Below are 16,614 nucleotides of genomic sequence, written 5' to 3'. Positions count from 1 at the left end.
GGACGAGGACGAAGAGGAGGAGGAGGAGGAGGACGGGGATGAAGAGCGGGGACACCGGAAAAAAAAAACCCGAGTCGGGCGGCCTCAGGCCCAGTCCCTCCCTCAGCCCCTGCCCCTTTACCAAGATGGCCGACCGCGCCCGGCCTGTTCCCGCACCAACATGGCGCGCGGTGAGGCGGAGAGGCGGGCAGCTCGCCAGGTCTCCAGCCCAAGGCATCAATCAATCAATCAATCGATCAATCGTATTTACTGAGCGCTTACTGTGTGCGGAGCACCGGACTGAGCGCTCGGGAAGGACAAGTTGGCAACAGCTAGAGACGGGCCCTACCCCAGCGGTGGGCTCACAGTCTAGAAGGAGGGGGAGACGGACAACGAAACCAAACGTACTGACAAAATAAAATAAATTGGATGGATATGGACAAGCAAAATAAATAAATAGAGTGATAAATATGTACAAACATATATACAGGTGCTGTGGGGAAGGGAAGGGGGTAAGATTTTATTTTGTAGCGTGTTTGGTTTTGTCTCCCCCTTTTAGACCGTGAGCCCACTGTTGGGTAGGGACTGTCTCTCGATGTTGCCAATTTGTACTTCCCAAGCGCTTAGTACAGTGCTCTGCACACGGTAAGCGCTCAATAAATACGATTGATGATGATGATGATGATGATGATGATGATGGGGGGATGGAGAGGGGGAGAGGAAGGAAGGGGTCCCTGCCCAACAGCGGGCTCACAGGCTAGAAGGGGGAGACGGACAAAGAAACAAAACATATTCACAAAATAAAATGAATAGATATGGACAAGTAAAATAAATAAATAGAGTAATAAATATATACAAACATATATACAGGTGCTGTGGGGAAGGGAAGGAGGTAAGATGGGGGATGGAGAGGGGGACGATGGGGAGAGGAAGGAAGGGGTCCCTGCCCAACAGCGGGCTCACAGGCTAGAAGGGGGAGACGGACAAAGAAACAAAACATATTCACAAAATAAAATAAATAGAATAGATATGTACAAGTAAAATAAATAAATAGAGTAATAAATATATACAAACATATGTACATATATACAGGTGCTGTGGGGAAGGGAAGGAGGTAAGACGGGGGGGATGGAGAGGGGGACGAGGGAGAGAGGAAGGAAGGGGTCCCTGCCCAACAGCGGGCTCACAGGCTAGAAGGGGGAGACGGACAAAGAAACAAAACATATTCACAAAGTAAAAGAAATAGAATAGATATGTACAAGTACAATAAATAAATAGAGTAATAAATATATACAAACATATGTACATGTATACAGGTGCTGTGGGGAAGGGAAGGAGGTAAGACGGGGGGGGATGGAGAGGGGGACGAGGGGGAGAGGAAGGAAGGGGTCCCTGCCCAACAGCGGGCTCACAGGCTAGAAGGGGGAGACGGACAAAGAAACAAAACATACCCACAAAATAAAATAAATAGAATAGATATGTACAAGTACAATAAATAAACAGAGTAATAAATACGTACAAATATACAGGTGCTGTGGGGAAGGGAAGGAGGTAAGGCGGGAGGGTTGGAGAGGGGAAGAGGAAGGAGAAGCAGCGTGGCTCAGTGGAAGGAGCCCGGGCTTTGGAGTCAGAGGTTGTGGGTTCAAATCCCGCCTCCGCCAACTGCCAGCTGTGTGACTTTGGGCGAGTCACTTCGCTTCTCCGGGCCTCACTTCCCTCATCTGGAAAATGGGGATTAATCAATCAATCGTTTTTATTGAGCGCTTACTGTGTGCAGAGCACTGGACTAAGCGCTTGGGAAATACAAGTTGGCAACATATAGAGACAGTCCCTACCCAACAGTGGGCTCGTGAGCCCCACATAGGGCAACCTGATCACCTTGTATCCTCCCCGGCGCTTAGAACAGTGTTTTGCACATAGTAAGCGCTTAACAAATGCCATTATTATTATCGGGGAGCAGCGTGGCTCAGTGGAAAGAGCCCGGGCTTTGGAGTCAGAGGTTGTGGGTTCAAATCCCGGCTCCGCCACTTGTCAGCTGTGTGACTTTGGGCGAGTCATTTTGCTTCTCTGGGCCTCACTTCCCTCATCTGGAAAATGGGGATTAAGATTGTGAGCCCCACATGGGACAACCTGATCACCTTGTATCCTCCCCAGCGCTTAGAATAGGGCTTTGCACATAGTAAGCGCTTAACAAATGCCATTATTATTATTATTATTATTATCGGGGAGCAGTGTGGCTCAGTGGAAGGAGCCCAGGCTTTGGAGTCAGAGGTTCCGCCACTTGTCAGCTGGGTGACTTTGGGCAAGTCACTTCGCTTCTCTGGGCCTCAGTTCCCTCATCTGTAAAATGGGGATTAAGATTAAGCAGCTCCTCATCGTCACCTGTATATATGTATATATGTTTGTACGTGTTTATTATTCTATTTATTTATTTATTTATTTTATTTGTACATATTTATTCTATTTATTTTATTTTGTTAATATGTTTTGTTTTGTTCTCTGTCTCCCAATTCTAGACTGTGAGCCCACTGTTGGGTAAGGACCGTCTCTAGACGTTGCCAACTTGGACTTCCCAAGCGCTTAGTACAGTGCTCTGCACAAGTAAGCGCTCAATAAATACGATTGAATGAAGATTGTGAGCCCCACATGGGACAACCTGGTCACCTTGCATCCTCCCCAGCGCTTAGAACAGTGCTTTGCACATAGTAAGCACTTAACAAATGCCATTATTATTATAGTCCCTTTTAGATTGTGAGCCCGTTGTTGGGTAGGGACCATCTCTATGTTGCCAACTTGTCCTTCCCAAGCGCTTAGTCCAGTGCTCTGCACACAGGAAGCGCTCAATAAATACGATTGAATGAATGAATATTCATGCTATTTATTTTATCAATATGTTTCTTTCTGTTGTCTGTCTCCCCCTTCTAGCCTGTGAGCCCGCTGTTGGGTAGGGACCGTCTCTATATGTTGCCAACTTGTCCTTCCCAAGCGCTTAGTCCAGTGCTCTGCACACAGGAAGCGCTCAATAAATACGACTGAATGAATGAATACATATTCATTCTATTTCCTTTATTTTGTCAATATGTTTCGTTCTGTCGTCTGTCTCCCCCTTCTAGCCTGTGAGCCCGCTGTTGGGTAGGAACCGTCTCTATATGTTACCAACTTGTCCTTCCCAATTGCTTAGCACAGTGCTCTGCACACAGAGTAAGCGCTCAATAAATACGATTGAATGAATGAACATTCATTCTATTTATTTTATTTTGTCAATATGTTTCGTTCTGTCATCTGTCTCCCCCTTCTAGACTGTGATCCCACTGTTGGGTAGGGACCGTCTCTAGATGTTACCAACTTGTCCTTCCCAATTGCTTAGCCCAGTGCTCCGCACACACAGTAAGCGCTCAATAAATACGATTGAGTGAATGAATACTCATTCTATTTATTTTATTTTGTCAATAGGTTTCGTTCTGTCGTCTGTCTCCCCCTTCTAGCCTGTTGGGTAGGGACCGTCTCTATATGTTGCCAACTAGTCCTTCCCAAGCGCTTAGCCCAGTGCTGTGCACACAGTAAGCGCTCAATAAATACGACTGAGTGAATGAATATTCATTCTATTTATTTTATTTTGTCAATAGGTTTGGTTTTGTTCTCTGTCTCCCCCTTCTAGCCTGTGAACCCACTGTCGGGTGGGGGCCGTCTCTATATGTTGCCAACTTGTCCTTCCCAATTGCTTAGCACAGGGCTCTGCACACACAGTAAGCGCTCAATACGATTGAGTGAATGAATATTCATTCTATCTATTTTATTTTGTCAATATGTTTCCTTCTGTCGTCTGTCTCCCCCTTCTAGACTGTGAGCCCACTGTTGGGTAGGGACCTTCCGTATATGTTGCCAATTTGTAGTTCCCAAGCGCTTAGCCCAGTGCTGTGCCCACAGGAAGCGCTCCGTAAATACGATTGAATGAATGACCACCTATCCCGTCGGGCCCCGCGCCGCCCCTCCGAAGACTACCAGTCCCGTGGGGCCCCGCGCCGTCCCGTGCTCTCGCGAGAGTCGGGTGACGCGGGGCTCCGTCCTCGCGCCCTGCTCTCGCGAGGCGTCGGCCCCGGGGCTCGGGAAGGAGGCGAGGGGAAGTGGGGTCGTTGGGGGGCTGAGGGGCGGCGCCATGGCGGCCCCGGCCGGGCGCGGCCTGTCGCCCAGGGAGGAAGGGGAGCTGGAAGATGGCGAGATCAGCGACGACGACACCAGCAGCGGCGGCGGCGGGGGCGGGGGCCCGGACCCCCGGCGGAGGCCTCCCCGCGGGGACGGCTGCTCCTCCTCCTCGTCGTCGTCGTCCTGCCCCGCGGCCTCGCGGGTCTTCCCGCCGGCCCCGGCGGCGGCCATGGCGGCCCCGGCGGCCCCGGACCCTCAGCGCGCCAAGGAGGCGTTCCGCGGGCGGCCGTCCTTCTGGGAGCGGAGCCACCTGGCCCTCCACCGGCTCCGCTTCCGGGGGCCCGACGCCCAGGGCGGCGGCGGCGGCCGCGGGGGGCTCCGCCGGGGGCTCCGGCGGCGGGGGCTCCGGGGGCCGCTGGGCCCGGGGGCGAGGCGGCCCCAGGCCGAGGGGCGGGGGGCCCAGCGCCGCCCCCGCCGCCGGAGCCGCCCCCACAGCCGCCGCTGCCGGACCCCCGCCGCGGAGGGCCCCCTCCCCCAGGAAGACCCGTATCCTTCCGTCGACCACCGCCTGCTGTGCTAAGCGCTAGGTAACGGGACGCCGGCCCGCCTGCGGCCCACGCTCCCAATCCCCGTGTTTCCCGGGGGAGGGAAGTGACTTGGCCAAGGTCACCCAGCAGATGGGAGTCCGGCCCGCCTGTGGCTTACGCTCTCAATCCACGTGGCTCAGCGGAAACAGCCCGGGCTTTGGAGTCGGTGGTCATGGGTTCGAATCCCGACTCCGCCAGTTGTCAGCTGGGTGACTTTGGGCAAGTCACCTCACTTCTCTGGGCCTCAGTTACCCCATCTGTAAAATGGGGATTGACTGTGAGCCGCCCCCCCCCGTGGGGCAATCTGATCACCTTGTATCCCTCCAGCGCTTAGAACAGTGCTTTGCACATAGTAAGTGCTTAATAAATGCTATTATTATTATTATTGTGAGGCCCGGGAAAGGGAAGTGACTTGGCCAAGGTCTCCCAGCAGATGTGCCATTCTAAACGCTGGGGGACCCGCGAGGTAATAGGAGGTCGGTCCACGTGCGGCTCACGCTCTCAATCCTCGTGTTTCCTGGACGAGGCCCAGGGGAGGGAAGTGACTTGGCCAAGGTCACCCAGCAGATAGGAGTCCAGCCCGCCTGCGGCCCACGCTCTCAATCCCCGTGTTTTCCGAACGAGGCCCAGAGAAGGGAAGTGACTTGGCCAAGACTTCCCAGCAGATGTGCTGTTCTAAATGCTGGGGGGGGGGGGAGGGCGTGAGATAATAGGAGGTCGGTCCGCATGTGGCTCACGCTCCCAATCCCCGTGTTTCCCGGGTGAGGCCCGGGGGGGGGGAAGTGACTTGGCCAAGGTCACCCAGCAGATAGGAGTCCAGCCCGCCTGTGGCTCACGCTCTCAATCCCCGTGTTTCCCGGATGAGGCCTGGGAAAGGGAAGTGGCTTGGCCAAGGTCTCCCAGCATATGCGCCGTTCTAAACGCTGGGGGACCCGCGAGGTAATAGGAGGTCGGTCCGCATGCGGCTCACGCTCCCAATCCCCGTGTTTCCCGGATGAGGCCCGGGGGGAGAGAAGTGACTTGGCCAAGGCCTCCCAGCAGACGCGCCGTCCTAAACGCTGGGGGACCCGTGAGGTAATAGGAGGCCGGCTCACGCTCCCAATCCTCATGTTTTCCAGACGAGGCCCGGGGAAGGGAAGTGACTTGGCCAAGGTCACCCAGCAGATGGGAGTCCGACCCGCCTGTGGCTCACGCTCTCAAGCCTCACGTTTCCCGGATGAGGCCCGGGAAGGGGAAGTGACTTGGCCAAGGTCTCCCAGCAGATGCGCCGTTCTAAACGCTGGGGGACCCGCGAGGTAATAGGAGGTCGGTCCGCTTTCGGTTCACGCTTTCAATCCCCGTGTTTCCCGGATGAGCCCCGGGGGAGGGAAGCGACTTGGTCAAGGTCACCCAGCAGATGGGAGGCCGGCCCGCCTGCGGCTCACGCTCCCAATCCACGTGGCTCAGCGGAAACAGCCCGGGCTTTGGAGTCGGTGGTCATGGGTTCGAATCCCGACTCCGCCAGTTGTCAGCTGGGTGACTTTGGGCAAGTCACCTCACTTCTCTGGGCCTCAGTTACCACATCTGTAAAATGGGGATTGATTGAGCCCCTCCATGGGACAATCTGATCACCTTGTATCCCCCCAGCGCTTAGAACAGTGCTTTACTCATAGTAAGTGCTTAATGAATGCTCTTATTACTATTATTATGAGGCCCGGGAAAGGGAAGCAACTTGGCCACGGTGTCCCAGCAGACGCGCCCTTCTAAATGCTGGGGGACCCGCGAGGTAATAGGAGATCGGTCCGCCTGCGGCTCACGCTCCCAATCCCCGTGTTTCCCGGATGAGCCCCGGGGAAGGGAAGTGACTTGGCCAAGGTCACTCAGCAGCTGGGAGGCCGGCCCGCCTGTGGCTCACGCTCCCAATCCCCGTGTTTCCCGGATGAGGCCCGGAGATGGGAAGTGACTTGGCCACGGTCTCCCAGAAGATGCGCCGTTCTAAACGCTGGGGGACCCGCGAGGTAATAGGAGGTCGGTCCGCGTACGGCCCACTCTCCCAATCCCCGTGTTTCCCGGGTGAGGCCCGGGGGAGGGAAGTGACTTGGCCAAGGCCTCCCAGCAGACGCGCCGTTCTAAACGCTGGGGGACCCGCGAGGTAATAGGGGGCCGGCTCACGCTCCCAATCCTCATGTTTTCCAGACGAGGCCCGGGGAAGGGAAGTGACTTGGCCAAGGTCACCCAGCAGATGGGAGGCCGGCCCGCCTGTGGCTCACGCTCTCAATCCACGTGGCTCAGCGGAAACAGCCCGGGCTTTGGAGTCGGTGGTCATGGGTTCGAATTCCGGCTCCGCCAGTTGTCAGCTGGGTGACTTTGGGCAAGTCACCTCACTTCTCTGGGCCTCAGTTACCACATCTGTAAAATGGGGATTGACTGTGAGCCGCCCCCCCCGTGGGGCAATCTGATCACCTTGTATCCCTCCAGCGCTTAGAACGGTGCTTTGCACATAGTAAGTGCTTAATAAATGCTATTATTATTATTATTGTGAGGCCCGGGAAAGGGAAGTGACTTGGCCAAGATGTGCCATTCTAAACGCTGGGGGACCCGCGAGGTAATAGGAGGTCGGTCCACGTGCGGCTCACGCTCTCAATCCTCGTGTTTCCTGGACGAGGCCCAGGGGAGGGAAGTGACTTGGCCAAGGTCACCCAGCAGATAGGAGTCCAGCCCGCCTGCGGCCCACGCTCTCAATCCCCGTGTTTTCCGGACGAGGCCCAGAGAAGGGAAGTGACTTGGCCAAGACTTCCCAGCAGATGTGCTGTTCTAAATGCTGGGGGTGGGGGGGGGAGGGCGTGAGATAATAGGAGGTCGGTCCGCATGTGGCTCACGCTCCCAATCCCCGTGTTTCCCGGGTGAGGCCCGGGGGGGGGGGAAGTGACTTGGCCAAGGTCACCCAGCAGATTGGAGGCCAGCCCGCCTGTGGCTCACGCTCTCAATCCCCGTGTTTCCCGGATGAGGCCTGGGAAAGGGAAGTGGCTTGGCCAAGGTCTCCCAGCATATGCGCCGTTCTAAACGCTGGGGGACCCGCGAGGTAATAGGAGGTCGGTCCGCATGCGGCTCACGCTCCCAATCCCCGTGTTTCCCGGATGAGGCCCGGGGGAGGGAAGTGACTTGGCCAAGGTCTCCCAGCAGATGCGCCATTCTAAATGCTGGGGGACCCACGAGGTAATAGGAGGCAGGCTCACGCTCCCAATCCTCATGTTTTCCAGACGAGGCCCGGGGAAGGGAAGTGACTTGGCCAAGGTCACCCAGCCGATAGCAGGCCAGCCCGCGTGTGGCTCACGCTCTCAATCCTCACGTTTCCCGGACGAGGCCCGGAGAAGGGAAGTGACTTGGCCAAGGTCTCCCAGCAGATGCGCCGTTCTAAACGCTGGGGAACCCACGAGGTAATAGGAGGCCGGCCTGCGTGCGGCTCACGCTCTCAATCCTCATGTTTCCCAGATGAGGTCCGGGGGAGGGAAGTGACTTGGCCAAGGTTACCCAGCAGATGTGCTTGTTCCAAACACTGGGGGACCCACGAGGTAATAGGAGGCTGGCTCACGCTCCCAATCCTCATGTTTTCCAGACGAGGCCCGGGGAAGGGAAGTGACTTGGCCAAGGTCACCCAGCAGACACGCTGGGGGGACCCGCAAGGTAATAGGAGGCCGACCCACGTGTGGCTCACGCTCTCAATCCCCATGTTTTCCAAATGAGGCCCGGAGAAGGGAAGTGACTTGGCCAAGGTCTCCCAGCAGATGCGCCGTTTTAAATGCTGGGGGACCCACGAGGTAATAGGAGGCCGGCTCGCGCTCCCAATCCTCATGTTTTCCGGAGAAGGGAAGTGACTCACCCAGGGTCACCCAGCAGATGCGCTGTGCTAAGCACTGGGGGACCCACGAGGTAAGAGGAGGCCGGCCCATGTGCGGCTCATGTTTTCCAGATGAGGTCTGGAAGTGACCCGGCCAAGGTCACCCGGTGGACAAGCGGCGGAGCCGGGATCGGAATCCACATCCTCCGACTCCTTAGCTCGGGCTTTCTGTGACTAGACCGGGAGTCCGTTGTTGGGTAGGGACCGTCTCTATATGTTGCCGATTTGTACTTCCCAAGAGCTTAGTACAGTGCTCTGCACACAGTAAGCGCTCGAGAAATACGATTGAACGATTAGGCCGTAATCCGTCCCGCTGAGCCCCTTTGCCGGCCTGTCAGCTTGGGGCGAAGCCCCCAGCTTCTCTGGGCCTCAGTCCCATCATCTGCAAAATGGGGATGTGACCCCCCTTTTTCCCTAAAAGAGAGCCCCCAATGCCCCTTCTCTTTCCTGCTAAGAGAGAGGCCCCCGTGGCACCTGATGATCTTGTTTCTTCTAGAGAAGCAGCGTGGCTTAGCGGGAAGAGCCCGGGCTGGGTTGTCAGAGGCCGTGGGTTCTAATCCCGGCTCCGCCGCTTGTCAGCTATGTGACTTTGGGCGAGTCGCTTCACTTCTCTGGGCCGCAGTGACCTCATCTGCAAAATGGAGATTAAGACTCTGAGCCCCACCTGGGACAACCTTGTATCTCTCCCAGCGCTTAGAATGGTGCTTGGCACACAGTAAGCACTTAACAAATACCATCATTATTATTATCATTATCCTGTGTTTGCCTCAGCGCTTAGTACGGCACTTGGCACACAGTACCACCATTGTTTTCATTATTATTAATGTTGTTCGTCAGCACCGGGCCCGGAATCCCGAAATCTATGGTAAAGTTATGTTTTTTTCCCGGGATAGTCGTGGAGTTGGTTGTTGCTATCCTAAGGTAAAGTACCTTAGGTTCCTTGTGGCCGAAGGCCAAGGCAATTTAGAGAACATCATCTGACCATCTGCCAAACCAGAGTTGTCAAGTCTTACGCCCATTAATAATAATAATGATGGCATTTATTAAGCACTTACTACGTGCAAAGCACTGTTTTAAATGCTGGGAAGGTTACAAGGTGATCAGATTGTCCCACGGGGGGCTCACAGACTTAACCTCCATTTTACAGATGAGGTAATTGAGGTACAAAGAAGTGAAGTGACTTGCCCAAAGTCACCCACCTGACAATTGGCAGAGCCGGAATTCGAACCCATAACCTCTGACTCCCAAGCCCGGGCTCTTTCCACTGGGCCACGCTGCTTCTCCATTCTGCCCTGCTCGTTTTATTTTTGATTTGGGGCTGATATTGTAGATCGCGCCATGTTTCCTATGAAAGGGGGGCCAGACATTTTTTGACAATACATTTTCTAATGGAATATTCCTTCTTTTAAAGAATGGCCCCAGGCAAGCCTAAACACCAACCTAACTCCAATGAACTGTGCCCCTTGATGACCAGACTAGTGATTATAGTATTAGTACCCTGATAATAACATTTCTTCCTGATCGATAGCCAATCTGTAGTATTTATTGAGCGCCAACTCTGTGTGGCGTACCGTTCTACGGACCTGGAGAGCTCACTAGGGTTACGAAGGCACGGTTCCCTCTGGGAACCCTGGGATCCCTCTGGGATCTTGTAGATTTAGACAAGCAGCATGGCTCGGTGGAAAGAGCATGGGTTTGGGAGTCAGAGGTCACGGGTTCAAATCCCGACTCCACCAAATGTCAGCTGGGTGACTTTGGGCAAGTCACTTTACTTCTCTGGGCCTCAGTGACCTCATTGGTAAAATGGGGATGAAGATAGTGAGCCCCCCCACCGTGGGACAGCCTGATCACCTTGTATCCCCCCAGTGCTTAGAACAGTGCTTGGCACATAGTAAGTGCTTAATAAATGCCATCATTATTATTATTGTAGTTTAATGGAGTGGACGGACACAGAGCACTTTCCAGTTTGGACGAAAAAGGCCAACTGGTTACGTAGATTAATTGGGTATGTGGGATAAGGGAGTTTTTAAATAGGGTAAGTTGATAGGTCCCGAAGCTCCGTGGGTCAGTGTGGAAGTGCTTGGTTGGCACAGAAATATGCCAGGATGGTATTTGGGAGGATAGTACAGTGCTCTGCACACAGTAAGCGCTCAATAAATACAATTGAATGAATGAATGAATGTGATCTTGGGAGAAGAAAAATTAACTGGGGAAGGCTTCCTGGAGGGCTTGTGATTTTCACAAAGTTTGGCATATTTGAAGGCCCATAGAGTACAGGTGGGAGGAAATATTATTATTATTAATATATTATGATTGTTCGAAAAGCAGCATGGCCTAGTGGATGGAGCAAGGGCTTGGGAGTCAGAAGCTCATGGGTTCTAACCCCGGCTCCGCCACGTGTCTGCTGTGTGGCCTTGGGCGAGTCGTGTCATTTCTCTGGGCCTCAGTTCCCTCATCTGGAAAATGGGGATTAAGAGTGTGAGCCCTGTGTGGGACTACCTTATGCCTACCCCAGTGCTTAGGACAGTGCTCGGCACATAGCAAGCGCTTAACAAGTACCCGAAGTATTGAATGGCGTGAACAGAGACTCGGAGGTGGGAGAGAGAGAATGCTGCTTGAAAGAGATGAAGAGCCCCAGGTGGGGTGTGATGGGAGAGGAAAGGGGAGGAGGAGGAAGAGGGGGAGAGCCGACGGCATTGTAGACTACATTTTTGGACATTCTCCCCCAAGTTACCCACCCTGCTGCTACCCCGCTAACTCTCTGTGCCTATGTCAGGGCGGCCCAGAATCCTGTAAGGCGGTCGGGTCCGCAGGGCGGCCCAAGCACTTTCTGTACACCCTCTCACTGGGTTTTTCAGTTACTTCCAGCCTCAGTAGAGTAGAAAGCCACAGGAGGTAAATACAGGGAGTTTGCTAATGTGTGGGGTGGTTTGCGTCGTTGAAGAAACCGCGTTCTGGGAAGTGTTTGATCAATCAACCACTGATTTAATTCGTGAGCCGGCAAATGGTTTGAAGAAAGCACCGGGGCTGACGTTTTCAAGTATAAGTTCCAACGTTATGTCTGCTGTTGGGTATAATGGCTTATACCCAATCCTAATTACTATGTATTAGTACTGTGAACTTGCGATCGTACAAACTCCTGTATGGTTCAGTATAGCACGGCTGAGGCGGAGGAGGGCAATGTAGCAGCAGCAGCAGCATCGTGCTTTGGTTGTCACGACTTTTTCCTGAACCAAGACCCTCAGTCTGAGGGTCGTGTTATACAAGAATAGGGTCCAAGTGGAATAAGAATGTTCCCTAATGTGTCATCCGGGTTATTGTGCGGTGAACTGGGTGTATTGTATTTTACTGGGACCTTTAAGGAAATACAGATACCGCGGATGATTTTCAGTCGCAGTTTTGCCCGACGCAGCCTTGGCCAACTAAATAATAATAATGGTAATAATTGGGGTAGTGAGTGCTCAACCTGTTGCCAAGCACTGGGGTCGATCCGGACTAAGCCGGTCAGACGTAATCCCTGTCCCAGATTGGGAACGTAGTCTGAGTAGCAGGGAAAACGGGCATCGAATCCCCATTTTACAGGGGAGGAAACTGAGAAGTAAAGTGACTTGTCCAAGGTCACACCGCAGGCAAGTGGCGCAACTGGGATGAGAATCCAGGTCTTCTGACGCCCAGGTATGCCACAGTGTTCCTATTCACCAGTTACCTTGTTTGTAAATGATCCCAGTCTCCTTTTTCCCCATCACCCTCCACCCCCTCCCCCCCACCCCGACTTCCCTTTGTGGGGACACTTGAATGTGACTGTCAGGGTCCTCAGACAGTGGGCAGAGAAAAGGAAAAGAAGCAGTCGGTACTTTGTGCCGCTGTAGAATTTCTCATAAAAATGTTTGGAAAGAGGAAGAAAATTCATGGCTACAATGGATTCCTGATGATTTTTGTTTTGTTTATTGGTAACTGGGTGCCGTTTTCGTGAATTAGTCGCTTTTGACTGAAGGCAGAACACACTCTCAGAAGGCAGGCTCATGAGAAGAGTCGTAAGTCTGCCTCCATTCCCCTCTGTCGCTGTCGTCATCACCTCTGTGCACAGAACTAAGCGGTAGAGGGTCACACCGAAAAGTAGTTGGGATTCCTGCTTCTGTGGTGCTTCTGGGGAAAGTTAAAGAGGTACAAGTGGATGAAGGTACCAGAGTAGATAGAACTGCTGGGCGCACTTGGCTAAAGGACAAAGCCAAACACCATAGTGGGTTTGAGTGCAGACCCCTCCTCTGCTTCCCACCCTCTTGACATTGGGGTGGGCTCTCAAGGCTCAGCTCTGCATCGTCTTGTATTCTCCCCGTCGAGACTGCAAGCTCGTTATGGGCAGGGAACGTGGGCTAATTCTGTTGTGTTGTACTCTCCCGACTGCTTAACAGTGTTGTGCCCTTAGTAAGCCCTCAGTAAATACGATGGACTGATTCGCCGTCGGCATTGACACCCCTTCTGGAGAATTCATTCGGTCCCGTAGCTTCAACCATCATTTTTACGTGGATAGTATCCAAATTTACTCTCGCCTTCTGCAGTCTTGCATTTCCTCATCTCCTTCCTTCAGGACATCTCTACCCGGAACCCCCCTCTTTCTCTCCCCTCCACGTCTAAAACGGAACTCCTCATTTTCCCACCCAAACCCTGACCTCCCCTTGTCTTTTTCATCACTGTAGGCCATACCAATCGGTCATATTTATTGAGTGTTTACTATGTGCAGGGCGCTGGACTAAACACTTGGGAGAGTACAGTACAACAATAGAACAGACGCGTTCCCCGCCCACAGTGAGCTTACAGTTGAGGGGGAGACGGGCATTGGTATAAATAAAAGCACAGAGATGTACCCAAGTGCTGTGCGGTTGGAGGCGACGTGGAAGGGAGTGGGAAAAGAGGAAGTGAAGGCTTAGGGAAGGCCCTTAGGAGGAGGTGGGCCTTCAATAAGGCTTTGAAGGTGGGGAGTGTAACTTTCCGGCACATATGAGAAGGGAGGGCGGTCCGGGCCGGAGGCAGGATGTGGGCAAGAGGTTGGCGGCGAGATAGATGGCATAGAGGTACAGTGAGGAGAGGGAAGTGTGTGGGCTGGGTCATAGTAGAATAGCGAGGTGAGATAGGAGGGGGCAAGGGGATTGCATGCTTTATCCTCACCTCATTCATTCAGTAGTATTTACTGAGTGCTTAATATGTGTAGAGCACTGTTCTAAGCTCTTGGGAGAGTACAATAGAGCAGAATCAGCAGACGCAGTCCCGGACCACAAGAAGCAACAGACGGATTCAGCCCGTCGCCAAATCCCGTTTGGTTCTGCCTTCACAACATGGCTAAAATCTGCCCTTTCCTCTATCCAAATCGCTCCTACATTGATCCAAACACTTATATCCTCCTTGGCGTACTGTATCCGCCTCCTCCATCCTCCCTGCCTCCTGTCTCCCCGCCAGTCCAAGTGTCACTCTGCTGCCCAGATCATTTGTCTTAAAAAGGTGCCGACCAGAATCGTTTTTTTTAAAAATTCGGGAGATCCGGATGATTTTTCCAAAAATACATCCCGCCCAGATCATTTTTCTCGGAAAAAAAAATTCAGTCCTAGTCTCCCCACTCCTCAAGAACCTCCAATGGTGTCCCGTCCACTTCTGCATTAAACAGAAACTCCTTACCGTCGGCTTTAAATCATTCCCATCAGCTCGCCCCCTCCCACCTCACCGCTCTGATTTCCTGCTTCAACTCAGCCCGCACGCTTCACACCTCTAGCGCCAGCTTGCTTGTTGTCCTTCCTCCTTTTTAAAAAATATGGTCTTTGTTAAGCACTTACTACGGGCCAGGCACTGTTCTAAACGCTGAGATAGATCGATGATAATCCGGTGGGACCCGATCCATGTCCCACATGCGGCGCACAGTCTTAATCCCCAGTTTACCGAGGAGCTGACTGAAAACTCCCTTCCCCATCATACTTGGCAAACGACCGCTCTCCCCTCCTTCAAAGCCTTATTAAGAGCACGTGTTCTGCAAGAGGCCTTTTCCTCGACTCTCTTTCCCTTCTGCCTCGCCTGCACATTTGGATCTGTACTCTTTAAGCACACCCCACCCTCAGCTCCACAGCACTTATGTCCAAATGCAATTTATGTTAATGTTATGGTGATGGTATTTATTAAGCGCTTACTACGTGCCAAGCACTGTTCTAAGCGCTGGGATAGATATGAGGTTATCAGGTTGTCCCACTTGGGGCTCACTGTCTTAATCCCCATTTTGCAGATAAGGTAGCTGAGGCCCAGAGAAGCCAAGTGACTTGCCCAAACTCACACAGCTAAGTGGCGGAGCCGGGATTAGAACTCACGACCTCTGACTCCCAAGCCCGGGTTCTTTCCGCTAAGCCATTTATTTTAATGTCTCTTTCCCTGTAGATGGGGAGCGGTGTGGGCTAGCGGACAGAGCACGGGCCTGGATCTGGGTTCTAATCCCAGCTCTGCCACTTGTCTGCTGTGTGACCTTGGGAAGTCGCTTAACTTCCCTTTGCCTCAGTTACCTCATCTGTAAAGTGGGGATTAAGATTGTGATCCCCATGTTTGACATGGATGGTGTCCTAATTGATTAGCTTGTATCTACCCCAACCCTAAACTGCCATTTAAAAAGATAAAGACAAACTCATTAAGGGCAGGGATTGCGTCTTTCAACTCTGTGGTATTCTTTGAAGTGCATAGTACAGTTCTCTGCCCATAGTAAGCATTCAGTTAATAGCATTGATCGCTGGAGTCCTGATCTGGTTTGGAGGTCTTAAGCCATGGGTTGACCCGAGAAGCGAGGATGGGGATTTGTCGGGAAGTGTCTTCTGAAGAACTAGATCATTGGTTGCCTTTATGACTTCCCTGATGCCCAGTGATGGATCAATCAATCAATCAATCGTATTTATTGAGCACTTACTGTGTGCAGAGCACTGTACTAAGCGCTTGGGAAGTACAAGTTGGCAACATTATGGAGACGGTCCCTACCCAACAGTAGGCTCACAGTCTAGAAGGGGGAGACAGAGAACAAAACCAAACATATTCACAAAATAAAATAAATAGAATAGATATGTACAAGTAAAATAAATAAATAGAATAATAAATATGTACAAACATATATACAGGTGCTGTGGGGAAGGGAAGGAGCTAAGGCGGGGTGGGGATGGAGACGGGCTCTTTCCACTAAGCCTCTCTGCTTCTCTAGCATGTAACTGTCTTGGCATTGTGGGGGTTACTGTACAGCCAGTATTAGTTTGGAGTGAATCAAACATTCATTAGTTCCACCATTCAATCGTATTTGAGCGCTTACTGTGTGCAGAGCACTGTTCTAAGCGCTTGGAAGAGCAGCATGGCTCAGTGGAAAGAGCCCGGGCTTTGGAGTCAGAGGTCACGGGTTCGAATCCTGGCTCTGCCACTTGTCAGCTGTGTGACTGGGTAAGTCACTTCACTTCTCTGTACCTCAGTTACCTCATCTGTAAAATGGAGATTAAGTCTGTGAGCCCCACGTGGAACAACTTGATTACCTTGTATCTACCCCAGCGCTTAGAACAGTGCTTTGCACATAGTAAGCGCTTAATCAATGCCATTATTATTATTATTATTAATAAATACGACAGACTTGGTAGACACATTCCCAGCCCCCACCGAGCTTACGGTCTAGAAGAGGAGACAGATGTTAATATAAAGCGCTTAGTACAGTGCTCTGCACACAGTAAGCGCTCAATAAATGCGATTGATTGATTAAAGAAATTATACTTGGATCTGTAAATAGTTGATGAGATAACACTTTTGATCATGGGTTCATCTGGGGGTTTTGTTTTTCTTCAGTCTAGCGGGTATTCGATACATTCACTCAGGAGATGTAAGTCATGGCCAATTTGAGTTTGTCAGTTCCACGGGGCTCAGTGCGAGAGATTCCACTGTCAGCGCGATAGGTACCTGAATGGGTTTTCATAACTGGTGACGGGTTTGCTCTCGTCCAGTCCCCCCGTGGGCATCAGCAAGCTCTGCTCTTCT

The 16,614-nt window shown here is 52.4% G+C and overlaps 1 protein-coding gene across 1 annotated transcript in view; it reads left to right on the top strand.

Moving 5' to 3' along the window:
• The first annotated feature begins 4,351 nt into the window (after positions 1-4,351).
• Positions 4,352-16,614, top strand: part of ZFC3H1 (zinc finger C3H1-type containing) — a 62,035-nt gene continuing 49,772 nt past the window's right edge. The window contains exons 1-2 of the mRNA XM_038756055.1: positions 4,352-4,410; positions 4,475-4,668. Of these exons, the coding sequence (XP_038611983.1) occupies positions 4,352-4,410; positions 4,475-4,668 (253 nt within the window). The remainder of the gene's footprint in view (positions 4,411-4,474; positions 4,669-16,614) is intronic.

The sequence above is a fragment of the Tachyglossus aculeatus genome, chromosome 14 (genome assembly GCF_015852505.1).
Source record: "Tachyglossus aculeatus isolate mTacAcu1 chromosome 14, mTacAcu1.pri, whole genome shotgun sequence".
NCBI classification, from domain to species: domain Eukaryota; kingdom Metazoa; phylum Chordata; class Mammalia; order Monotremata; family Tachyglossidae; genus Tachyglossus; species Tachyglossus aculeatus.
This window is presented reverse-complemented; position numbering and strand designations above follow the sequence as displayed.